Source organism: Solea solea, chromosome 14 (assembly GCF_958295425.1).
Source record: "Solea solea chromosome 14, fSolSol10.1, whole genome shotgun sequence".
Classification (NCBI taxonomy): Eukaryota; Metazoa; Chordata; class Actinopteri; order Pleuronectiformes; family Soleidae; genus Solea; species Solea solea.
In genome coordinates, this window is record NC_081147.1 from 16,852,148 (window position 1) to 16,879,652 (window position 27,505).

The 27,505-nt window shown below is 41.4% G+C and overlaps 3 protein-coding genes across 6 annotated transcripts in view; all 3 read right to left on the reverse strand.

Annotated features, from left to right (window-relative positions):
• LOC131472916 (protocadherin alpha-C2-like) overlaps positions 1 to 13,525 on the reverse strand; it is a 55,631-nt gene extending 42,106 nt beyond the window's left edge. Inside the window, exon 1 of one of the 4 annotated variants that reach the window (XM_058650409.1) lies at positions 10,979 to 13,525. In XM_058650409.1, the coding sequence (XP_058506392.1) occupies positions 10,979 to 13,357 (2,379 nt within the window). In that variant the 5' untranslated portion in view covers positions 13,358 to 13,525. Of the gene's footprint in view, positions 1 to 536; positions 3,172 to 7,474; positions 10,016 to 10,978 lie in introns of those variants that run through there. The other 3 variants (XM_058650413.1, XM_058650410.1, XM_058650407.1) reach the window with 3 other exon arrangements.
• On the reverse strand, positions 3,805 to 6,378 carry LOC131472926 (protocadherin alpha-2-like). The gene has a single exon (XM_058650421.1). The coding sequence runs from the start codon at positions 6,226 to 6,228 to the stop codon at positions 3,829 to 3,831; it is 2,400 nt and encodes a 799-aa protein (XP_058506404.1). The 5' UTR covers positions 6,229 to 6,378; the 3' UTR covers positions 3,805 to 3,828.
• A 914-nt stretch (positions 13,526 to 14,439) lies between the features above and the next one.
• Positions 14,440 to 16,912, reverse strand: LOC131473052 (protocadherin alpha-3-like). The gene has a single exon (XM_058650569.1). The coding sequence runs from the start codon at positions 16,837 to 16,839 to the stop codon at positions 14,440 to 14,442; it is 2,400 nt and encodes a 799-aa protein (XP_058506552.1). The 5' UTR covers positions 16,840 to 16,912.
• Positions 16,913 to 27,505: the final 10,593 nt, after the last annotated feature.

Consider the following 27,505-nt stretch of genomic DNA (forward strand, 5'->3'; position numbering starts at 1 on the left):
ACAATGTAATGTAACTGGGGAGTGGTTGGGCATACCAAAATAATTTGTTTTATCTTACTGTTCTAATAATACAATTCAGAAGATGTATGTATAAATAAAAATAACTAAAATAACAACAAACGGATCTAATTAAGTTTGTCACTTCAAGGCAAGGCGAACCACTGATCCCGTTAGAATATCCTAGGTCAGGACCACGGACAGCGACGTTCAACCTTACATAAATACTTGACATGTTTCTAGAAAGATGTTTCAGAACCTAATTCCGAAATCTAATACTTCAAGTTCAGCAACATTACAATCGCTCTCAATACAAGTAAAACAAAGTAGGTCAGATTCATTTCCATTGTTGAACTGTTCAATGAGCCAACATGTGCAGCTGTAAGTTACTGAGTCCTGAAACAGCGCTATGATTCTAACAAATTTATATATTTTCATAGCCTTTCAAACACGTTCTTTGGGCCACAAAACGAAAGTGATGTCGCATTAATTAAATCCCAAGTCAATTATCCAAACATTCAATGCAGTATACAACTCACCTTCTCTGCATTAGGTAAAGTCTGGGTCCTGGTAAACGTGTCACTTCCGTTAATACTGATCAGCTCCGCATCTACAGGTGGATACGGTGCGGGGAAAACCACTACGTCACTCTTGAGCGTGTCTGAACTGAAACAGACGTCATACTGCTGAGTAGCTTTCGAGTAAGACCAGCTCCCGTCAGGGTGGGTGGTGATCATGGGGGCGCTGTACCTGCTGAAACTGCTGTCTGTCCTGTGGCATTTGACAGCGATTAAACTGATGAGGCTGAGCAGAAAGATGGCTGACACCGACACAATGGCGATCAGCAGATACAGGTTTAGTGAAGTGAAGCTCTCGTCCTTTATGGGCACATGTCTGAACTGAGTCTGGATGTCAGCTGAGCTTTCAACCACCATCACCTCTATAGACACAGTAGCTGACAGGGAGGGATCTCCGTTATCAGAAACCAGCACCACCAAGGGGTGAGTTTTCAGGTCATTGTCACTCATTCTCCTCTTAGTCTTGATTTCCCCGGTGCTGGTTCCGATCCGGAAGAGGTTGTTTCCTTTGGGCTCAGAGAGGTGATAAGCAAGCAGCGCGTTGTATCCAGAGTCTGCGTCTACAGCCCTGATCTTTGCCACAATGTGTCCCGCTTCAACATTATAGGGGATGCTCTCACTGTTAACGGAGCCGTGCTCAGAATAGGGCGCAAGAACCACGGGACTGTTGTCATTTTCATCCAGGACAAAAACATTCACAGTCACGTTGCTGCTGAGCGGAGGAACACCAGAGTCTGTGGCCTGAATTTTGAACTGAAACGTTTTTAACTCTTCAAAGTTAAAAGACTGTAAACCGATTATATCTCCAGTCTCTGAGTTTATGTTTACAACAGATGAAATTGGAATAGTTTTGTGGGAAGTATCTATTAACGTATACGTGAGTTGTGCATTGTCGTCTAAATCAGGATCAAACGCATTTATTGTATAAATGGTTGATCCTGTTGGACTGTTTTCTTTCACATAAACATTAATCACAGACTCCATGAAACGAGGTGCGTTGTCATTGACATCAGAAACATGAACAGTAATGACCCTGTTGCTGGACAGAGGTGGACTTCCTTCATCTGTAGCTGTAATGGATACATTGTAAAGAAAAGTGTTTTCTCTGTCCAATGGTCCATCTACTACTAATGAATAATCATTTTTGTAGTTGGACTTGAGTTTAAAGGGAACAGAGCCCTCTACCTTACAGTTAGCTACACCATTGTTTCCTCCATCTTTATCAGTCACTGTAATAAAAGCAACAATTGTCCCCAGTTCAGCATCTTCTTTTACAGGCGTCATCAGTGACGTCACTGATATTTCTGGGGCATTGTCATTCACATCAATGATCTCGATCAATAATTTAGTATATGCAGTACGTGGTGAGGTGCCTTGGTCCATTGCCTGAACTCTGACCTCATAAGCAGGCGTCTCCTCATAATCTAACGTCCCCTTAACAGTCATTTCCCCACTTTCTGAATTTAGATCAAAAATATTTGATAGATCAATATTTCCACGTTTGAAAAATGAATACAGGATCTTACTGTTCATGCCCTCGTCTAAATCGGTTGCGTTTAGCTTAATAACAAGTGAACCAGAAGTCGCATTTTCTTTGACACGAACTTTGTAAAGCGATTTGCTGAAAGTAGGTGGATTGTCATTAGCATCAATCACATTAACAATTAACTGTAAAGTCCCTGATCTTGGCGGTTTACCTCCATCTACAGCCGTCAGAACGAGTTTAATCACCGGCTCCTTCTCTCGGTCTAAAGCTTTCTGCAACACTAACTCGGGTGACATACCGTGTTCTCCACCGCTTTGTACATCAAGAGAGAAATGTTCATTATGGCTCAGCTTATAAGACTTTACTGTGTTACTTCCAATGTCTGCATCGATTGCAACTGGGAGAAGATATCGCTCTCCGGATGAAAGCAATTCAGATATGTTAAGTAAATGTGTTTGTTCAATAAAAGAAGGCGAATTATCATTTACGTCAAGAATATTGACTTCAATGCGATGCGCATTCATTGGGTTATTTAAAGCAGCTTGTAATTTGACGGGACATTTTACGGCATTAGGACAAAGCTCCTCTCTGTCTATTCTCTCGTTAACAAAGAGGTTTCCGGTCCTCAAATTCACGTCAAAATATTTCTTACTGTAACTCGAAACGACCCTCAGATCTCGTGTCTCTAGATCCTGAACATTGATGTTTAAATCTTTCGCGATGTTCCCCACTACGGTGCCTTTGTTCACCTCCTCGGAAATGGAGTAAGATAACTGCGAAGCAGAGCAGTCTGCGAGACAAAGCAGTGCAACCACATTAATCCAGGCGTATTCCTTTTGTCGTCGGACATACATCGTTGATGCAGAAATTAGAGATTTATCCAATAGCTTTTACATCCACAACGTAGATCCTTCCATCAAAAACTGTATTCGTCCGCTTTGGTTCCTTCCCTTCTCGCCCCAGCACAACAATGTGTATGTGGGTGATGACGATTGGATTTTCTCATGCACAGAGGAGGAGTTTTAGATACATTCACATCTATGGTCTCGAGCGACATCATGTGTTGAATGTTGGTCTAGCTAAATGCTCATGGAAACATTAAGTAATTTGCAATGTGTAATTCTAAATACATCACTTATTTGCAAATGATTGAAATTAAATTCTCGAATAAATATCAAAATATGTTCACATATAGGCAGCTGCAAAGACATCGTTAAGTGACACACTAAACTGACTGATATTCCACACAGCCCTATAAATTGATATACAATCTGAACAATGTAATGTAACTGGGGAGTGGTTGGGCATACCAAAATAATTTATTTTATCTTACTGTTCTAATAATACAATTCAGAAGATGTATGTATAAATAAAAATAACTAAAATAACAACAAACGGATCTAATTAAGTGTGTCACTTCAAGGCAAGGCGAACCACAGATCCCGTTAGAATATCCTAGGTCAGGACCACGGACAGCGACGTACAATCTTACATAAATACTTGACATGTTTCTTGAAAGATGTTTCAAAACCTAATTCCGAAATCTGATACTTCAAGTTCAGCAACATTACAATCGCTCTCAATACAAGTAAAACAAAATAGGTTTGATTAATTTACATTGTTGAACTGTTCAATGAGCCAACATGTGCAGCTGAAAGTTACTGAGTCCTGAAACTTTATACTGTATTGCCTTTCGAACACGTTCTTAGGGCCACAGAATGAAAGTGATGTTGCATTAATTAAATCCCAAGTCAATTATCCAAACATTCAATGCAGTGTACAACTCACCTTCTCTGCATTAGGTAAAGTCTGGGTCCTGGTAAACGTGTCACTTCCGTTAATACTGATCAGCTCCGCATCTACAGGTGGATACGGTGCGGGGAAAACCACTACGTCACTCTTGAGTGTGTCTGAACTGAAACAGACGTCATACTGCTGTGTAGCTTTAGAGTAAGACCAGCTCCCGTCAGGGTGGGTGGTGATCATGGGGGCGCTGTACCTGCTGAAATTGCTGTCTGTCCTGTGGCATTTGACAGCTATTAAACTGATGAGGCTCAGCAGAAAGATGGCTGACACCGACACAATGGCGATCAGCAGATACAGGTTTAGTGAAGTGAAGCTCTCGTCCTTTATGGGCACATGTCTGAACTGAGTCTGGATGTCAGCTGAGCTTTCAACCACCATCACCTCTATAGACACAGTAGCTGACAGGGAGGGTTCTCCGTTATCAGAAACCAGCACCACCAAGGGGTGAGTTTTCAGGTCATTGTCACTCATTCTCCTCTTAGTCTTGATTTCCCCGGTGCTGGTTCCGATCCGGAATAGGTTGTTTCCTTTGGGCTCAGAGAGGTGATAAGAAAGCAGCGCGTTGTATCCAGAGTCTGCGTCTACAGCCCTGATCTTTGCCACAATGTGTCCCGCTTCAACATTATAGGGGATGCTCTCACTGTTAACGGAGCCGTGCTCAGAATAGGGCGCAAGAACCACGGGGCTGTTGTCATTTTCATCCAGAATAAAAAGGTTCACTGTCACGTTGCTGCTGAGCGGAGGAACACCAGAGTCTGTGGCCTGAACTTTGAACTGAAACGTTTTTAACTCTTCAAAGTTAAAAGACTGTAAACCGATTATATCTCCAGTCTCTGAGTTGATGTTTACAACAGATGAAATTGGAATAGTTTTGTGGGAAGTATCTATTAGCATATACCTAAGCTGTGCATTGTCGTCTAAATCAGGATCAAATGCATTTATTGTATAAATGGTTGACCCTGTTGGACTGTTTTCTTTCACATGAACATTAATCACAGACTCTGGGAAACGAGGTGCGTTGTCATTGACATCAGAAACATGAACAGTTATGACCCTGTTGCTGGACAGGGGTGGACTTCCTTCATCTGTAGCTGTAATGGTGACATTATAAATAGAATCGCTTTCTCTGTCCAATGGTCCATCTACTACTAATGAATAATCATTTTTGTAGATGGACTTGAGTTTAAAGGGAACAGAGCCCTCTACCTTACAGTTAGCTACACCATTGTTTCCTCCATCTTTATCAGTTACTGTAATAAAAGCAACTATTGTCCCCAGTTCAGCATCTTCTTTTACAGGCGTCATCAGTGACGTCACATATATTTCTGGGGCATTGTCATTCACATCAATTATCTCGATCAATAATTTAGTGTGTGCGGTACGAGATGAGGTGCCTTGGTCCTTTGCCTGGACTCTGACCTCATAAGCAGGCGTCTCCTCAAAATCCAACGCACCGTTAACAGTAATATCTCCCGTTTCTGAATTTAGATCAAACATATTTGATAGATTAATATTTCCACGTTTGATAAATGAATACAGGATCTTACTGTTCATGCCCTCGTCTAGGTCAGTTGCATTTAACTTAATAACACGTGACCCAGGAGTCGCATCTTCTTTGACACGCACTTTGTAAAGCGATTTACTAAAAGTAGGTGTATTGTCATTAACATCTATAACGTTAACAATTAACTGTAAAGTCCCTGATCTTGGTGGTTTACCTCCATCTACAGCCGTCAGAACTAGTTTAATCACCGGCTCTTTCTCTCGATCTAAAGCTTTCTGCAACACTAACTCAGCAGATACACCGTGTTCTCCGCCGCTTTGCACATCAAGAGAGAAATGTTCATTATGGCTCAGCTTATAAGACTTTACTGTGTTACTTCCAATGTCTGTATCGATTGCTTCTGGGAGAAGATATCGCTCTCCGGCCGAGTGTGATTCAGATATGTTAAGCAAATGCGTTTGTTCAATAAAAGAAGGCGAATTATCATTTACATCAAGAATATTGACTTCGATGCGATGCGCATTCATTGGGTTATTTAACGCAGCTTGTAATTTGACTGTGCATTTTACGGCATTAGGACAAAGCTCCTCTCTGTCTATTCTCTCGTTAACAAAGAGGTTTCCGGTCCGCAAATTCACGTCAAAATATTTCTGACTGTAACTCGAAATGACCCTCAGATCTCGTGTCTCTAGATCTTGAACGTTGATGTTTAAATCTTTCGCGATGTTCCCCACTACTGTGCCTTTGTTCACCTCCTCGGAAATGGAGTAAGATAACTGCGAAGCAGAGCAGTCTGCGAGACAAAGCAGTGTAACCACATGAATCCAGGCGTATTCCTTCTGTCTTCGGACATACATCGTTGATGCAGAAATTAGAGATCAATCCAATAGCTTTTACATCCACAACGTAGATCCTTCCATCAAAAATTGTATTCGTCCGTTTTGAGTCCTTCCCTTCTCGCCCCAGCACAACAATATGTATGTGGCTGATAACGATTGGATTTTGTCATGCACAGAGGAGGAGTTTTAGATACATTCACATCCATGGTCTCGAGCGACATCATGTGGTGAATTTTGGCTTAGCTAAATTCTCATGAAGCCATTAAATAATTTCCAAAGTTATTTTCAATACAGCACGGCCTTGGAAAGTATTTAAATTACATTTTTGAATAAATATTAAAACAATATTCACCAATACTCAGCTGCAAAGACATATTTAAGTGATGCATTCTTCAGACTGCAACAACACTCCACTGATTGTTATTTCACACAGCCCTGTGAGTTGACTGAAAATCTGAACAATGTAATGTAACTGATGATTGGCTGTTCATACCAAAAGTAATTCATTTTATCTCACTGTTCTAATAATAAAATTTAAAAGATGTATGTATAAATAAAACAACAACTACAACCACGAGAAACGGATCTAATTAAGCAAACTACAGACCCGTTAGAATATCCCAGTTCAGGACCAAGGACAGCGACGCACATCTTGCATAGATAGCTGACATGTTTCTTGTAAAATTTTCAGAACATAATTCCAAAATATAAAACTTCTCCTTCTGCAACATTGCAATCACTCTCAAAACAAGTAAAGCAAAATAGGTCAAATTAATTTACCTTGTTGAACTCTTCAATGAGCCAACATGTACAGGTAAAAGTTACTGCACATGCCATGACTCTTTAACCAGTGCTATGATTTAAACGAATTAAGATATTTCCCTAGCCTTTGGAACACGCTTCTTCTCATGGCGACAAAACGAACAGACGCATTCTGTCTATTAGATGCCATGCAACTATGTGGCGTAAAATAGTCTGTGTATTCCTTCATGGAGATCGAGCAAGTTTTATCGAGAAATTCAGTAAGGTAAACAAGATGCCTTTCAAAAGGTTAAATGTTGATCTGAATGAGCACTGGTCCTTTATGAAAACTGATTTTATAAAGGGTGGTTGTATGGTTTGTTTCAACGAAATGCATTATGTTCTGGCTTTAACTGATTTGTATCAAAAGTGCTTAGTAATATCAGTCTGTCACTGAAATGTATGTTACATTCATTAAATCCCAAGCCAATTATCCAAACATTCACTTCAGTGTGCTACTCACCTTCTCTGTATTAGGTAAAGTCTGAGTCCTGGTAAACGTGTCTCCTCCGTTAATACTGATCAGCTCCGCATCTACAGGCGGATACGGTGCGGGGAAAACCACTACGTCACTCTTGAGCGTGTCTGAGCTGAAACAGACGTCATACTGCTGTGTAGCTTTAGAGTAAGACCAGCTCCCGTCAGGGTGGGTGGTGATCATGGGGGCGCTGTACCTGCTGAAACTGCTGTCTGTCCTGTGGCATTTGACAGCTATTAAACTGATGAGGCTGAGCAGAAAGATGGCTGACACCGACACAATGGCGATCAGCAGATACAGGTTTAGTGAAGTGAAGCTCTCGTCCTTTATGGGCACATGTCTGAACGGAGTCTGGATGTCAACTGAGCTTTCAACCACCATCACCTCTATAGACACAGTAGCTGACAGGGAGGGTTCTCCGTTATCAGAAACCAGCACCACCAAGGGGTGAGTTTTCAGGTCATTGTCACTCATTCTCCTCTTAGTCTTGATTTCCCCGGTGCTGGTTCCGATCCGGAATAGGTTGTTTCCTTTGGGCTCAGAGAGGTGATAAGCAAGCAGCGCGTTGTATCCAGAGTCTGCGTCTACAGCCCTGATCTTTGCCACAATGTGTCCCGCTTCAACATTATAGGGGATGCTCTCACTGTTAACGGAGCCGTGCTCAGAATAGGGCGCAAGAACCACGGGACTGTTGTCATTTTCATCCAGGACAAAAACATTCACAGTCACGTTGCTGCTGAGCGGAGGAACACCAGAGTCTGTGGCCTGAACTTTGAACTGAAACGTTTTTAACTCTTCGAAGTTAAAAGACTGTAAACCGATTATATCTCCAGTCTCTGAGTTTATGTTTACAACAGATGAAATTGGAATAGTTTTTGGGGAAATATCTATTAATGTATAGGTGAGTTTTGCATTATCGTCTAAATCATGGTCAAACGCATTTATTGTATAAATGGTTGATCCTGTTTGACTGTTTTCTTTTACATAAACGTTAATCACAGACTCCGTGAAACGAGGTGCGTTGTCATTGACATCAGAAACATGAACAATAATGACCCTGTTGCTGGACAGAGGTGGACTTCCTTCATCTGTAGCTGTAATGGTGACATTGTAAAGGTAATTGTTTTCTCTGTCCAGTGGTCCATCTACTACTAATGAATAATCATTTTTGTAGTTGGACTTGAGTTTAAAGGGAACAGAGCCCTCTACCTTACAGTGAGCTACACCATTGTTTCCTCCATCTTTATCAGTCACTGTAATAAAAGCAACTATTGTCCCCAGTTCAGCGTCTTCTAATACAGGCGTCATCAGTGACGTCACTGATATTTCTGGGGAATTGTCATTTGCATCAATTATCTCGATCAATACTTTCGCATGCGCACTACGAGGAACGGGGCCTCGATCCATTGCCTGAACTCTGACTTCATAAGCAGGCGTCTCCTCATAATCTAACGTTCCCTTAACAGTAATATCTCCACTTTCTGAATTTAGATCAAAAATACTTGATGGATCAACATTTCCTCGTTTGATAAATGAATACAGGATCTTACTGTTCATGCCTTCGTCTAAATCGGTTGCATTTAGCTTGATAACAAGTGACCCAGGGATCACATTTTCTTTGACATGGACTTTGTAAAGAGATTTACTGAAAGCAGGTATGTTATCGTTAACATCGATCACGTTCACAATTAATTGTAATGAACCTGATCGAGGCGGTTTCCCTCCATCTTCAGCCGTTAAAAAAAGAGAAACCACCGACTGTTTCTCTCGATCTAAAGCTTTCTGCAGCACTAACTCAGCAGACACACCGTGCTCTCCACCGCTTTGCACGTCAAGAGAGAAATGTTCATTTTGACTGAGCTTGTAGCTCTTCACTGAGTTACTGCCGATGTCTGCATCAACTGCTACTGGGAGAAGATATCGCTCCCCCGTTAAGGATGATTCTGACATATTCAAATAATGTCTTTTTTCAATGAAAGCCGGCGAATTGTCGTTTATATCTAAAACATTGATCTCTATGCGGTGTGCAGTCATGGGGTTATTTAAAACAGCCTGAATTTTTAACGAGCATTTTTCCAGACTGGGACAAATCTCTTCCCTGTCTATTCTCTCGTCAACAAAGATGTTACCCGTCCGTCGATTGACGTCAAAATGTTTCTTACTGTAACTCGAAACAATACGCAGATCCCTGGCCTCTAATTCCTGTGGGTTGATGTTGAAATCCTTTGCTATATTCCCCACTACGGTGCCTTTGTTCACCTCCTCGGAAATCGAGTAGGATAAATGCGAAACAGACCAGTCAAAGAGACAAAGGAGCGCGACAATGCGAATCCATAAGTGTCCTGTTTCTCGTCGACTATACATTGTTGATTCAACAAAATAACTGAATCCAAACGATCATTTATATCCAGTACTGGTATTTCCGTCCAAAGCAATATTGTTCTCCTCACGGCATATCCCACGTATGAACTAATGGCTGATGACTATGTCTTTTCCCCCATGCAGGAAGGAGGAGTTTCATTCACACAAACACATTCATGTCTACGGTCTGCTGCGACCCCCTGTGGATAAACTTAGGTAAGCACATTTAATCTTGTTCATCAATTTGTCATATTTTTTTCAAACACTAACAATTGTTAGTTTACCATGTCAATGTTTCGCAAGACAGCACGTCAAGTGGAGGGAGAAGATAAATAATTCAGAGTCTGAATATGACTAACTGTAAATTATAATGCAACATACCAAAATAACAAACAAGCAAAACAAAACATTGCATTTAAATCCAACATGGTGTTGGCCACACCACATGAGTTCCATATCAAGTCAGCAATCTAAGAAACAAGTGGGTTTGCCGTGAAGAAAGCCAATATTGTCAACTGAAAATCTAGCACCATGGACAGCGCATTTCACCACACTGAGTTGCAGAAGGAAGGCATTACAAATTGCAAAACCAGCTATGTCAGTGAGGTTTCAAGCAATTCTGACAAAAATGGTGTGTATAATTTAAATGACTATTAATAATGTGCAATCAACAGGAAAGACACAAGTGGATTATACAACAGAATGATACGGATGGGGTTCATCACCACTAAGAGTTATGTCAAAATGTTTTGAAATAATGAACAATCTTCATTCTACCAAAGGAAAAACAATCATTTTCTTCAAAATGGGTTCTTCTGGAAATGTAGACACATCTTAAAATAGAAACCAAATATCATAAATTGTGATATTGTCGACAATTATACTCCAATTGTGGTTCATAAAGCAATATACCGCATATAGTCACGTTCAGCTACAACCTTAGATGCTGCAAGTGTGATTGGGAAACGGTGACAATATGTTTATGCATTGTTTTGTTTTTTTGTTTTTTTTTAAATTAACGTTTTCCATATTTGATTCATGCCACTACTGCTACTACTGATAATGATAAAATCAATGAATTGCTTTGTCATATAATTGTTAAATAGGCTTCCAGAACAAATTACGTACCTTTTCTTTGTTGGGTAAAGTCTGGGTTCTGTTAAACGTGTCTCCTCCATTAATACTGATCAGCTCCGCATCTACAGGCGGATACGGTGCGGGGAAAACCACTACGTCACTCTTCAGCGTGTCTGAACTGAAACAGACGTCATACTGCTGAGTAGCTTTAGAGTAAGACCAGCTCCCGTCAGGGTGGGTGGTGATCATGGGGGCACTGTACCTGCTGAAACTGCTGTCTGTCCTGTGGCATTTGACCGCTATTAAACTGATGAGGCTGAGCAGAAAGATGGCTGACACCGACACAATGGCGATCAGCAGATACAGGTTTAGTGAAGTAAAGCTCTCGTCCTTTATGGGCACATGTCTGAACGGAGTCTGGATGTCAGCTGAGCTTTCAACCACCATCACCTCTATAGACACAGTAGCTGACAGGGAGGGTTCTCCGTTATCAGAAACCAGCACCACCAAGGGGTGAGATTTCAGGTCATTGTCACTCATTCTCCTCTTAGTCTTGATTTCCCCGGTGCTGGTTCCGATCCGGAAGAGGTTGTTTCCTTTGGGCTCAGAGAGGTGATACGAAAGCAGCGCGTTGTATCCAGAGTCTGCGTCTACAGCCCTGATTTTTGCCACAATGTGTCCCGCTTCAACATTATAGGGGATGCTCTCACTGTTAACGGAGCCGTGCTCAGAATAGGGCGCAAGAACCACGGGACTGTTGTCATTTTCATCCAGGATAAAAACGTTCACTGTCACGTTGCTGCTGAGCGGAGGAACACCAGAGTCTGTGGCCTGAACTTTGAACTGAAACGTGTTTAACTCCTCAAAGTTAAAAGACTGTAGAGTAATCATATCTCCAGTTTCTGAGTTTATGTTTACAACAGAAGGAATTGGAATCCTTTTCGGAGAACTATCCAATAACATGTAAGTGAGCTTTGCATTATCATTTAAATCTGGATCAAACGCATTTATTGAATAAATGACCGATCCTGTTGGACTGTTTTCTTTCACATAAACATTAATCACAGACTCCGTGAAACGAGGTGCGTTGTCATTGACATCAGAAACATGAACAGTTATGACCCTGTTGCTGGACAGAGGTGGACTTCCTCCATCTGTAGCTGTAATGGTGACATTGTAAAGAAAAGTGTTTTCTCTGTCCAATGGTCCATCTACTACTAATGAATAATCGTTTTTGTAATTGGATTTGAGTTTAAAGGGAACAGAGCCCTCTACCTTACAGTTAGCTACACCATTGTTTCCTCCATCTTTATCAGTCACTGTAATTAAAGCAACTATTGTCCCCAGTTCAGCATCTTCTTTTACAGGCATCATCAGTGAAGTCACAGATATTTCTGGGGAATTGTCATTCACGTCAATTATCTCGATCAATAGTTTAGCGTGTGCGGTACGCGGTGGTGTGCCTTGATCCATTGCCTGAACTCTGACCTCATAAGCAGGCGTCTCCTCAAAATCCAACGCCCCCTTAACAGTAATATCTCCAGTTTCTGAATTTAGGTCCAAAATACTTGATGGATCAACATTTCCTCGTTTGATTAATGAATATAGGATCTTACTGTTCATGCCCTCGTCTAAATCGGTTGCATTTAGCTTAATAACAAGTGACCCTGGGATCACATTTTCTCTGACTCGCACTTTGTAAAGCGATTTACTGAAAGTGGGTATGTTATCGTTAACATCAATTACGTTCACAATTAATTGTAATGAACCTGATCGAGGCGGTTTCCCTCCATCTACAGCGGTTAAAAAAAGAGAAACCACCGACTGTTTCTCTCGATCTAAAGCTTTCTGCAGCACTAACTCAGCAGACACACCGTGCTCTCCACCGCTCTGTACATCGAGAGAGAAATGTTCGTTTTGACTGAGCTTGTAGCTCTTCACTGAGTTACTGCCGATGTCTGCATCTATTGCTACTGGGAGAAGATAACGCTCCCCTGTTAAGGATGATTCAGAAATATTCAAGGAATATATTTTCTCAATAAAAGAAGGCGAATTGTCGTTTATATCTAAAACATTGATTTCTATTCGGTGTGCAATCATGGGGTTATTTAAAACAGCCTGAATTTTTAACGAGCATTTTTCCAGACTTGGACAAATCTCTTCCCTGTCTATTCTCTCGTCAACAAAGATGTTACCCGTCCGTCGATTGACGTCAAAATATTTCTTACTGTAACTCGAAACAATACGCAGATCCCTGGCCTCTAATTCCTGTAGGTTGATGTTGAAATCCTTTGCTATATTCCCCACTACGGTGCCTTTGTTCACCTCCTCGGAAATCGAGTAGGATAACTGCGAAACAGAGCAGTCAAAGAGACAAAGGAGCGCGACAATGCGAATCCATACGTGTCCTGTTTCTCGTTGACTATACATCGTTGAATCAACAAAATAACTGAATCCAAACGATCATTTATATCCAGTACTGGTATTTCCGTCCAAAGCAATATTGTTCTCCTCACGGCATATCCCACGTATGAACTAATGGCTGATGACTATGTCTTTTCCCCCATGCAGGAAGGAGGAGTTTCATTCACACAAACACATTCATGTCTACGGTCTGCTGCGACCCCCTGTGGAATAACTTAGGTAAGCACATATAATCTTATTCAACAATTTGTCATATTTTTTCAAACACTAACAATTGTTAGGTTACCATGTCAATGTTTCTCAAGACAGCACGTCAAGTGGAGGGAGAAGATAAATAATTTAGAGTCTGAATATGACTAACTGCAAATTATAATGCAACATACCAAAATAACAAACAAGCAAAACAAAACATTGCATTTAAATCCAGCATGCGGCCACACATACGAGTTCCATATCAAGTCAGCAATCTAAGAAACAAGTGGGTTTTCCGTGAAGAAAGCCAATATTGTCAACTGAAAGTCTAGCACCATGGACAGTGCATTTCACTATGAGTTTCAGAAGGAAAGCATTACAAATTGCAAAACCTGCTATGTCAGTGAGGCTGCAAGCAATTCTGACAAAAAAAGGTGTGAATAATTTAAATCACTATTAATAAGGTGCAATCAACAGGAAATACAGTGGATTATACAACAGCATGACATGGATGGGGTTCATCACCACTAAGAGTTATGTCAAAATCCTGTGAAATAATGAACAATCTTCATTCTACCAAAGGAAAAACAATCTTTTTTTTCAAAATGGATTCTTCTTGAAATGTAGACGCATCTTAAAATAGTAACCACATAGCATGAATTGGGACATAGTCGACAATTATACCCCAATTGTGGTTCATAAAGCAATCTACCGCATATTGTCGCCTTCAGCTACAACCTTAGGTGAAGAGTGCAAGTGCAAGTGTGATTGGAAACAGTGACAATATATTTGTGCATTGTTTTTGTTTTTATATTAACCTTTTTCATATTTGATTCATGCCACTACTGCTACTACTGGTAATGATAAAATTAATAAATTGTTTTGTCATATAATTGTTAAATAGGCTTCCAGAACAAATTACGTACCTTTTCTTTGTTGGGTAAAGTCTGGGTTCTGTTAAACGTGTCTCCTCCGTTAATACTAATCAGCTCCGCATCTACAGGTGGATACGGTGCGGGGAAAACCACTACGTCACTCTTGAGCGTGTCTGAGCTGAAGCAGACGTCATACTGTTGAGTAGCTTTAGAGTAAGACCAGCTCCCGTCAGGGTGGGTGGTGATCATGGGGGCGCTGTACCTGCTGAAACTGCTGTCTGTCCTGTGGCATTTGACAGCTATTAAACTGATGAGGCTGAGCAGAAAGATGGCTGACACCGACACAATGGCGATCAGCAGATACAGGTTTAGTGAAGTGAAGCTCTCGTCCTTTATGGGCACATGTCTGAACGGAGTCTGGATGTCAGCTGAGCTTTCAACCACCATCACCTCTATAGACACAGTAGCTGACAGGAAGGGTTCTCCGTTATCAGAAACCAGCACCACCAAGGGGTGAGTTTTCAGGTCATTGTCACTCATTCTCCTCTTAGTCTTGATTTCCCCGGTGCTGGTTCCGATCCGGAAGAGGTTGTTTCCTTTGGGTTCAGAGAGGTGATAAGAAAGCAGCGCGTTGTATCCAGAGTCTGCGTCTACAGCCCTGATCTTTGCCACAATATGTCCCGCTTCAACATTATAGGGGATGCTCTCACTGTTAACGGAGCCGTGCTCAGAATAGGGCGCAAGAACCACGGGACTGTTGTCATTTTCATCCAGGACAAAAACGTTCACTGTCACGTTGCTGCTGAGCGGAGGAACACCAGAGTCTGTGGCCTGAACTTTGAACTGAAACGTTTTTAACTCCTCATAGTTAAAGGACTGTAGACTGATTATATCTCCAGTCTCTGAGTTTATGTTTACAACAGATGAAATTGGAATAGTTTTTGGGGAGGTATCTATTAACGTGTACGTGAGCTTTGCATTACCATCTAAATCAGGATCAAGAGCATTTATTGTATAAATGGTTGATCCTGTTTGACTGTTTTCTTTTACATAAACGTTAATCACAGACTCCGTGAAACGAGGTGCGTTGTCATTGACATCAGAAACATGAACAATAATGACCCTGTTGCTGGACAGAGGTGGACTTCCTTCATCTGTAGCTGTAATGGTGACATTGTAAAGGTAATTGTTTTCTCTGTCCAGTGGTCCATCTACTACAAATGAATAATCATTTTTGTAATTGGACTTGAGTTTAAAGGGAACAGAGCCCTCCACCTTACAGTTAGCTACACCATTGTTTCCTCCATCTTTGTCAGTTACTATTATAAAAGCAACTATTGTCCCCAGTTCAGCATCTTCTTTTACAGGCGTCATCAGTGACGTCACGGATATTTCTGGGGCATTATCATTCACATCAGTTATCTCAATCAACAGTTTAACATGTGCACTACGAGGTGGCGTGCCTCGATCCTTTGCCTGAACTCTGATCTCATAAGCAGGTGTGTCCTCATAATCTAATGTTTCCTTCACAGTAATTTCTCCAGTTTCTGGGTTTAGATCAAACATTTTTGATGGATTTATATTCCCCTGTTTGAGAAAGGAATACAGGATCTTACTGTTCAGGCCTTCGTCTAAGTCGGTTGCATTTACTTTCGTTACAATTGTTCCTTGAGCGGCATTTTCACTGACACGTATTTTATAGAGGGGTTTGCTAAAAAACGGTGTATTATCGTTGACATCTATTACATTAATGTTAACTTTGAGTAAACCAGATCTCGGAGGTTTTCCTCCATCTACAGCTGTCAGAACAAGATCGATTACGGACTGTTTCTCTCGATCTAAAGCTTTCTGCAGCACTAGCTCGGCAGACACACTGTGCTCTCCGCTGCTTTGCACATCAAGAGAGAAATATTCATTTTGACTGAGCTTGTAGCTCTTCACCGAGTTACTGCCGATGTCTGCATCCACTGCCATTGGAAGAAAATATCGCTCTCCCACTGACAGTGATTCTGAGATGTTTAACCAGTAAAACTGTTCAATGAATCGTGGCGAATTATCATTTATGTCTAACACAGTAATGTCTATGCGATGTGCATTCATTGGTTCGCTTAGAACCGCCTGTATTCTAAGGGAACATTGTGCCGTCTTTGGACAAAGCTCCTCTCTGTCAATTCTCTCGTTTACGAAGAGGTTTCCGGTTCGCAAATTCACGTCAAAATATTTCTTACTGTAACTGGAAACAATCCGCAGGTCTCTTGTTTCTAGTTCTTGTACATTCACGTTTAAATCCTTTGCGATATTCCCCACGACGGTGCCTTTGTTCACCTCCTCGAAAATGGAGTAAGATAACTGCGAAGCCGAGCAGTCACAAAGACAAAGCAGTATAATAACATATATCCAGGCGTTCTCCTCGTTTCCCATCGTTGTTGATTAAACGCTGAATTTCCGCTAATCCTGTATTTCTTTCATGTATATCCTCAATTACACAAATATCCCGCAGCAGCTGCAGCAGCAGATCCTCTCGCCACAATACAATCCCAGTCTGCCCTTTAACTGATGGCTAGTGACTGTGTTAGTCTTCCCGTACAGGGAGGAGTTTCACACATAATGTAAAAAACAAAACAAAAAACGGTTCTATGGTCTCCAGCGACATCATGTGGTAAATTGTACACATGTCAAGATAAGTGACAGATATTTTCCAAAACAAACCTGGACGTTATTTGCAAGTGTTATATAAACTATATCCCGCATTTAAAATATAGTATATGAATATATATTATTAGTGTGTGAAACAATTACCTAAACAATATAGATACAATGTTTCAAATGATTTCGATTACATTTTACGGATTATAAAGATTGCCTCACTTAATTTCAGCACCATGGAGAGCGCTATACATCCAGGCTGTAATGGCATAGATAAAGTGCGTTGATATGCTATGCTGTTTGACACACATTTGTAGCTGAATACCGTAACTGATGCGGGTTTTCTTTTTGTAAGTTCATTAAAATAATATGTGAACAGTGTTTATCGTTACCGTGACAACTGTGGTAGTATGACAGCTACTTCAATTGTTTTGTTTTTAATTTCAACTCGACTAGTGTGTGCACAATTACAGGAACATCTACAACTCAATATGTACATTATGACGAAAGTAAATCAATTAACATGTGTTATGCAAGTTAAAGATGTTATGCAAAGCCATAAAGGTTACGTTACTGAAGCACTTGCCAAAGACCGATAAAAACCGTCAGCACCACGGAGAGCATTTTCCCATTCGCAGACACAAGACTGGATACACAGTCGTTATGAATTTTCTTATTCCCAGAGAATCTATTAGATATTTATTCAGGTTAACTTGCAGAATGCGGGTATTTTGGTTTGCTTATAGCGTCCAAGTCTATACATGAAAGACAGATGCACTTATTAGTAGTGTTAATTCTGTATGTCTCTTACCGTGTCTTTATTAGGTAAAGTCTGGGTCCTGGTAAACGTGTCTCCTCCGTTAATACTGATCAGCTCCGCATCTACAGGTGGATACGGTGCGGGGAAAACCACCATGTCACTCTTCAGCGTGTCTGAACTGAAACAGACGTCATACTGCTGTGTAGCTTTAGAGTAAGACCAGCTCCCGTCAGGGTGGGTGGTGATCATGGGGGCGCTGTACCTGCTGAAACTGCTGTCTGTCCTGTGGCATTTGACAGCTATTAAACTGATGAGGCTGAGCAGAAAGATGGCTGACACCGACACAATGGCGATCAGCAGATACAGGTTTAGTGAAGTGAAGCTCTCGTCCTTTATGGGCACATGTCTGAACTGAGTCTGGATGTCAGCTGAGCTTTCAACCACTATCACCTCTATAGACACAGTAGCTGACAGGGAGGGTTCTCCGTTATCAGAAACCAGCACCACCAAGGGGTGAGTTTTCAGGTCATTGTCACTCATTCTCCTCTTAGTCTTGATTTCCCCGGTGCTGGTTCCGATCCGGAAGAGGTTGTTTCCCTTGGGCTCAGATAGTTGATACGAAAGCAGCGCGTTGTATCCAGAGTCTGCGTCTACAGCCCTGATTTTTGCCACAATGTGTCCCGCTTCAACATTATAGGGGATGCTCTCACTGTTAACGGAGCCGTGCTCAGAATAGGGCGCAAGAACCACGGGACAGTTGTCATTTTCATCCAGGATAAAAACGTTCACTGTCACGTTGCTGCTGAGCGGAGGAACACCAGAGTCTGTGGCCTGAACTTTGAACTGAAACGTTTTTAACTCCTCATAGTTAAAAGACTGTAGACTGATAATATCGCCAGTCTCTGAGTTGATGTTTATCACTGAAGCTATGTTTGACATCTTGGGTGACGTATTAAGTAAGTGATAAGTTGATTTAGCGTTTTCATTTAAGTCTGAATCTAACGTCATCAGTGTATGCATTGTACTTCCAACTGGACTGTTCTCTTTCACATAAACATTAATATGAGGCTGCGAGAACATTGGGGGATTATCATTGACATCGGAAACGTGAATAGTAATGATGCTTGTGCTCGACAGAGAGGGAGTTCCTTCATCTGTCGCTGTAATTGACACATTATATTGAGAAACACTCTCCCTGTCCAGCTGTCCGTCAACTAACAAAGAATAGTATTGTTTGTAGTTAGATTTTAGCTTAAAGGGGACAGATCCTGTTAACTTACAGTTTGTCTGGCCGTTTTTGCCCCCGTCTTTGTCTGTGATGGTCACCATAGCGACAGCTGTGCCTATTTCGGCGTCTTCTTGTACCGGTGTCATAAGTGATGACACAGAAATTTCCGGAGCATTGTCATTGACATCAATAACTTCGACTAAAACTTTGCAATGTGCATTTCGCGGAGGATTGCCTTTATCTCGTGCTTGAACACGAATCTCGAAAGCTTGGTTTTCCTCATAATCAATATTGCCTTTAATTGTTATTTCTCCAGTATTATCATTCAGGGCAAATTTATCATCAGGGCTTAAACGCCCCCTCTCTGTAAACGAGTATACAATTTGACCATTAACACCGTCGTCTGCATCAGTGGCTGTCAGTGTCAATAACGAGGTGCCAATATTTGAATTTTCAGCCACTTGTACTTTGTAGAGCACTTTACTGAACACGGGTGAATTATCGTTTACATCCAGTACATTGATTTTTATCAGTAACGTCCCCGTTTTGGGAGGTTTTCCACCATCTATGGCAGTCAGCGTTAGTTCAATGGTATCCTGTTTTTCTCGATCTAATACCTTTTGCAACACTAACTCGGCAGACACACTCTGGTCACCAATGCTCTGTATATCCAATGAAAAATATTCATTCTGGCTTAATTTATATGTCTTTACCTTGTTTGCTCCAATGTCTGCGTCATGAGCAGTCGGCAGCGGATGCCTCTCCCCGACATGTGAAGACTCATACATATCAATTGCACTTATTTCTTCAAGAAAAGAGGGCGCATTGTCATTAATATCATTAATCAGCACTTCAACGCGATGGAGGCTGCGAGGATTACTCAATATGGCCTCAATATTTAAAGAGCATTTTAACACATTAGGACAAAGCTCTTCCCGATCTATCCTCTCGTTAACGAAAAGAACCCCAGTTTCATGGTGTATGTCGAAATAGTTTTTGCTGTATCCAGATGTAATCTGAAGACCCGCGGATTGCAGTTGCTGCACTTTGAGATTTAAATCCTTAGCGAGATTTCCCACCGTCGTCCCTTTGTCCACCTCCTCTGAGATCGTATAGGAGATCTGTGCCACGGACCAGTCGCAGAGACAAAGCATAGTGAAAAGCAACCCCCAAATATTATCCCATTGTTCATGAGCAGCCATCGCTGTTCAGGGGTGAAAAAACGACCACTGTTGGTTTCTGCCTTTGGTCTGGTCACGAATAAACACGTTTATGTATCCACCCGGTCTTAGGTTCCTCTCTCTCTGTGGCTTTACTCGACTGTATGCTATCCCCACAAAGCACTCCCAGCTGATGACGTTTTCATGTTTTGTCATAACTAGAGGAGGAGTTTTATCAGCAGTAGACGTGAACACACGATTTTTGAACGGTCTCTAGCGACATCTTGTGGTACAGTTGTGTATACAGAAAGAGCGTCTATAAACAACAACAGCAGTTCAATAGAAGACTTCGGAAGAGTTGCACTTAACTGTCAAATAATGTGTTGAGCATCTTTATCTTATATATAGTATCTAATATATAGTATAATAATTTATTATTTTTATTAATATTATTTCATATGGTCTCTATGTTTTTGTTTGTTAGTTTTTTTTCTTCTACAAAGCATGTGTCTTATTTGTATTACTGGACACGAGAACACATCTTGCAAAATATGAGCATGAGAGCTCCTGGATCTCAGAGCAAAGACAAACTGAAAGAACAACAACAGTGGTTTCAAAACCATGGACAGCGTCCCAATGCAGTTTGAATGCACCTCAAGTCACTGCTCAAGTCATTGTAGTGAACGGCATCCATACATATTAAAACGCATTGGAATTATTTAGGTATTTTTATCTGAACTTCAACCATAAACCACAAACACACGTGCCAACTTCCCAGTCAAAACTTCATTACACTACTGTTTAATTAATATTATGTCCAACAGAGGGATTAGCCAGAGACAGATGTCCTACAAACATGTATTTGAGTTGCCACCACTCTCAGATACATTATACTATGTAACAGCTTTACAAAAAATATGTTATTGAAAAATGATTACAAATACATGTCTTGTTTTAAAGACCAACTTAGTGCAAAACATACGATTAAGCCATAAATGAAAATGTCTGAAGCTTACCGTGTCTTTATTAGGTAAAGTCTGAGTCCTGGTAAACGTGTCTCCTCCGTTAATACTGATCAGCTCTGCATCAACAGGTGGATACGGTGCGGGGAAAACCACCACGTCACTCTTCAGCGTGTCTGAACTGAAACAGACGTCATACTGCTGTGTAGCTTTAGAGTAAGACCAGCTCCCGTCAGGGTGGGTGGTGATCATGGGGGCGCTGTACCTGCTGAAACTGCTGTCTGTCCTGTGGCATTTGACAGCTATTAAACTGATGAGGCTGAGCAGAAAGATGGCTGACACCGACACAATGGCGACCAGCAGATACAGGTTTAGTGAAGTGAAGCTCTCGTCCTTTATGGGCACATGTCTGAACTGAGTCTGGATGTCAGCTGAGCTTTCAACCACCATCACCTCTATAGACACAGTAGCTGACAGGGAGGGTTCTCCGTTATCAGAAACCAGCACCACCAAGGGGTGAGTTTTCAGGTCATTGTCACTCATTCTCCTCTTAGTCTTGATTTCCCCGGTGCTGGTTCCGATCCGGAAGAGGTTGTTTCCCTTGGGCTCAGAGAGGTGATACGAAAGCAGCGCGTTGTATCCAGAGTCAGCGTCTACAGCCCTGATCTTTGCCACAATGTGTCCCGCTTCAACATTATAGGGGATGCTCTCACTGTTAACGGAGCCGTGCTCAGAATAGGGCGCAAGAACCACGGGACAGTTGTCATTTTCATCCAGGATAAAAACGTTCACTGTCACGTTGCTGCTGAGCGGAGGAACACCAGAGTCTGTGGCCTGAACTTTGAACTGAAACGTTTTTAACTCCTCATAGTTAAAAGACTGTAAACTGATTATATCTCCAGATTCTGAGTTGATGTTCACCAGTGTGGGGATTGATGATTCACTGTTGCTGTAAAACAATGAATAGGTCACCTGACCATTGTTGCTGATGTCTACATCGATGGCAGTCACAGTTTCAACAACCGCTCCTACTTTACTGTTTTCTTTTACATAAACGTTCATTACAGGTTCCGGAAAATAGGGCACGTTGTCATTTACATCAGAAACGTGAACAGTAATCACACTGGTACTGGAAAGAGGAGGACTCCCTCCATCTGTAGCTGAAATTGTCACATTGTACTGAGGAGTCACCTCTCTGTCTAGATGCCCATCAACCACCAAGGAAAAATAATTTTTGTAGTTTGTCTCTAATTTGAATGGAACGTGGTTCACAATCTCACATTTTACTTCACAATTTTTGCCACTATCTCTGTCTAGAACTGACACGAGAGCAACAGCAGTACCTTTACTAGCGTCCTCATTTACTGTATTCATCAGTGACGTCACAGTAATTTCCGGAGCGTTGTCGTTTACATCGATTACTTCTACCAGCACTTTACAGTGAGCAGACATTGGAGGCTGGCCTTTGTCTCTTGCCTCTGCCCGGATCTCAAACGCCCTTCTATCTTCATAGTCGATTTTCCCTTTAACTGAAATGATTCCCGTGTCGGGGTCAATTTTAAAAATATCCAGAATGTGTTCCTGATCCTTATTACGAAGAGAATACAATATTTCGCTGTTTGAGCCTTCATCAGCATCTGTCGCATTTAATGTGAACACTTCTGCGTCGATAGGAATATTTTCAAACATTTTGATTTTGTAGAGACTGCTATCGAACACTGGAGCATTGTCATTGTTATCAAGTATATTTATTTCGATTTCTGATGTGCCTGCATTTGGTGGTGATCCCCCGTCTACCGCAGTTAACATTAGTTTAAGATTTGGCCTTTTTTCCCGGTCTAGCGCTTTCTGCAGTACTAATTCTGGAGATATAGTCTCCCCTCTTTTGTTCGTCGCAAGATTGAAATATTCATTCGGACTGAGCTTATACGCACTCACAGCATGTTTACCGACGTCAGCATCGCTTGCCTCCGATAAGGAAAATCTAAATCCTGGCAAGGTATTCTCTGCAATGTCCAATATTTGTGATTTAGTGTTAAATGACGGAGAATGATCATTCACATCTCTAATTTCTACCTCGACACGGTAAAGCTTCAGTGGGTTGTTTATCACAGCCTCAACACTGACCGTACATTTAGGTTCGTCCGTGCAAAGATCCTCTCGGTCTATCCTCTCATTGACATACAGATATCCAGTTTTTAGATTTATCTCGAAATATTTCTTCTTAGAGCCCGTAACAATTTGAAATGAACGGGTTTCCAGATCCTGTACATTTAGGTTTAGATCCTTGGCGATATTTCCGACATTAGTTCCCAGGTTTACCTCCTCAAAAACGGAGTAGGACAGCTGCCCTGCTGTCGCTTCCAAGTAACAATCCAACAACGCCAGCACAAGATATAGAACAATGGGCATCCTGCTACTCGGCAAGGCCATAATTCCACAAGAAAAGGCCTACGTCCACAATTTTGATTATATCGTAAATAGGCGAGATGTGACACATGTGGCGATGCTATCTAGAGATTCGTGTTTTTAAAGACGAATAATCCATCATACCGTTCCTTCTCATCTCGTGTCTCTTTGTGATGAAAACCCACAGTCTCTCTCTTTTTCCTTTTTTTTTATAACTCTGGGAGGAGCCTCCGTTTCAGTGTTACAGTCTACGGCGTCCCTGTGTGGTTACTTTGTCAAACTGCACAATCCACTGTAATTTACGGTAAAATGCGGACAAAAGAAATACAGATTGCAATTTCTTGGTTGAATTTAAAAAAAAAAATAACATGTTACGTCTAAACCTGAACTCGAACAATAGATTTTTTTAGGCACATTAGATAAAACATTTCCTGTCTAACTGTATGTAGATCCTATATTACTATCTAAATGTTCAGAATAATAGTTGAAAACATAATGAAATGTAGGGATATTTTTCCCTTTAGGTTATACTACAAACTCACTTCATGAATCATTCGCCAAACATGAACGGACAACAATTAAACAACGAATACAACGGGACAATTAAGATCCATTAACATTAGGATACAAACACACTTGCAGATGTACTGCATACTTGACTGTGTGTAGGTACACAGATATGTTCCATTTGCGATGTGCTAATAAACACGTTAGGAAACTGGCTTTCAGCACCACGGACAGCGACAAAATTTAAACACGTTAATTCGCAGCCACAACAGGAAGCAGTGGAACAACACACGGGGAGCAGAAATGCAACAACCTCTCTGACACACTTTAAAAATGTACTTCGAACATTAGATAGCTGAAGTCCTTAAAGTGACTCAAATTATTTCACTGGTCATATCAGCAAAACGAAAACGATCGACAAATATTCTTACCTTTTCTGTATTAGGTAAGGTCTGAGTCCTGGAAAACGTGTCTCCTCCGTTAATACTGATCAGCTCCGCATCTACAGGCGGATACGGTGCGGGGAAAACCACTACGTCACTCTTGAGTGTGTCTGAGCTGAAACAGACGTCATACTGCTGAGTAGCTTTAGAGTAAGACCAGCTCCCGTCAGGGTGGGTGGTGATCATGGGGGCGCTGTACCTGCTGAAACTGCTGTCTGTCCTGTGGCATTTGACAGCTATTAAACTGACGAGGCTGAGCAGAAAGATGGCTGACACCGACACAATGGCGATCAGCAGATACAGGTTTAGTGAAGTGAAGCTCTCGTCCTTTATGGGCACATGTCTGAACTGAGTCTGGATGTCAGCTGAGCTTTCAACCACCATCACCTCTATAGACACAGTAGCTGACAGGGAGGGTTCTCCGCTATCAGAAACCAGCACCACCAAGGGGTGAGTTTTCAGGTCATTGTCACTCATTCTCCTCTTAGTCTTGATTTCCCCGGTGCTGGTTCCGATCCGGAAGAGGTTGTTTCCTTTGGTCTCAGAGAGGTGATAAGAAAGCAGCGCGTTGTATCCAGAGTCTGCGTCTACAGCCCTGATCTTTGCCACAATGTGTCCCGCTTCAACATTATAAGGGATGCTCTCACTGTTAACGGAGCCGTGCTCAGAATAGGGCGCAAGAACCACGGGGCTGTTGTCATTTTCATCCAGGATAAAAACGTTCACTGTCACGTTGCTGCTGAGCGGAGGAACACCAGAATCTGTGGCCTGAACTTTGAACTGAAATGTTTTTATCTCCTCAAAGTTAAAAGACTGTAGACTGATTATATCTCCAGTCTCCGAGTTTATATTAATCATAGTTGAGAGCGACACTACGTTATCACTGACTAATGAGTAGCTCAGGAGACCATTTTCACCAATGTCGATATCAGTTGCATATACGGCTTTTAATACCGTGCCAGCTGGACTATTTTCCTTAACATACATATTAATTACACTCTCTGAAAACAGGGGCATGTTGTCATTGACATCAGAAACCTGAATTTTAACCACGCTTGTATTTGAAAGAGGAGGACTACCTTCATCTGTTGCTTTGATAGTTATATTATAGTGGGAAACATGTTCCCTGTCCAGAGCTTCACTAATTACTAAAGAATAATAATTTTTATAATTTATCTCTAATTTAAATGGGACCTCATTCAATATCTCACATTTTACTTCACCATTTTTGCCCCCATCGCTGTCAAGAACTGAAACAAGTGCAACCGCAGTACCTATTTCAGCATCCTCCCTGACAGAACTCAGCAATGTTGTCACTGTGACGTCAGGAGCATTGTCATTTAAGTCTATCACCTCTACTAGTACTTTGCACTGGGATGTTAATGGAGGACTGCCTTTGTCAGCTGCCTGCACGCGGATTTCAAAGGCAGGATTAGTCTCAAAATCAATTTTCCCTTTGACTGTAAGTTTTCCTGTTTGCGAATCAATTTCAAAAATGTCTAAGACATGGTCTTGATCTTTTGAATTCAGAAAATACATAATGTCTTTGTTTTGCCCTTCGTCCGCGTCAGTTGCTGTCACTATCACCACTGTTGTGCCAAGTGGTGCATTTTCTGTGATACTTGTTTTGTACAGTGTTTTGCTGAAAACTGGAATATTGTCGTTGTTATCAAGGACATTAATCACTATTTCTGATGTCCCTGATTTTGGAGGCGTCCCTCCATCTACAGCGGTCAGTATAAGTTTAATTAAAGCCCGTTTTTCTCGGTCTAATGCTTTCTGAAGAACTAACTCGGCGGACACACTCTCTCCTTTGTGCACGTTTAAAGAGAAAAACTCATTGGAATTTAGCCTGTATGTGTGAATACTGTTTTTCCCTATATCGGCGTCATAGGCCGACAGCACAGGGAATGTAGCTCCCGGCAATACGCTCTCTGCTATGTCGATATTTTGTGATTTAGCACTGAAAGAGGGTGGGTTATCGTTTACATCAAGTATGTTAACTTCAATGCGGTAAAGTTTCAGAGGATTATTAATCACAGCCTCTACATTTATCTTACATTTTGCAGATTTCGCACAGAGCTCCTCTCTGTCTATTCTTTCACTGACGTAGAGAACACCTGACTTAAAATTTACATCAAAATATTTACTCTTTGATCCAGCGACGATCTGAAACATACGTGACTCCAAATCGTGGACGTTAATATTCAGATCTTTGGCGATATTTCCCACAGATGTCCCCGGGTTTACCTCCTCTGACACGGAGTAGGAGAGCTGCCCGAATACCACTCCCCGGTTATATTCCAAGACAACAAGAAGCAGACATATCCAAATAGAGGTCTTTCTTCCCGGCAGCTGCATAATTCCACATAAAGAGACACAATCATATATCCGTATGTAGAAGCGCCTTCACGTATTAAGACCAAAAACCCTGCGACAGAACAAATGTGACACCGTGTTTTCCTTCTTAGCTCTGCCTCTCATTCTAACAAAGCACTGGCAAAAACGATGATCTTATGTGGGAGGTCCCTACACACATCAGTGACATACGGGCGGAGTCATGGTCTACAGTGTCACCTCGTGGCCATTTGACGTAATGACAATGCTTCAACATCTAAAAATCAAATATTGATCCATATCTAAAATCATCAGACGTTAAGTAACTCGCATAACAGGGGAAAAGCAAACCCACAACTTCACGTTTAAGTATACGGCGTGACACATTGCATTTGCCGCACAGTATTTCAGGACCATGGACAGTGTAGCATTCTAATGATGACTCTCTTGGTAAACAGACATGGAGCAAAACAACTAAAAAAAAGTTTGAACAATGATGGATTCTTTATTCTTTATGCAGAATATTAAGACAATGTGTGAATTGGCCATATGCAGATCCAGATCTCTATTTTATTTGCTGTGTTGGATTTCTATCTTCTGATATGTCAAGTGAATAAAATACGGACAGGCTACGG

Coding starts and splice junctions, on each gene's coding strand:
- LOC131472926 (XM_058650421.1), bottom strand. CDS start 6,228: ATGTATGTCCGAAGACAGAAGGAATACGCCTGGATTCATGTGGTTACA.
- LOC131473052 (XM_058650569.1), bottom strand. CDS start 16,839: ATGGGAAACGAGGAGAACGCCTGGATATATGTTATTATACTGCTTTGT.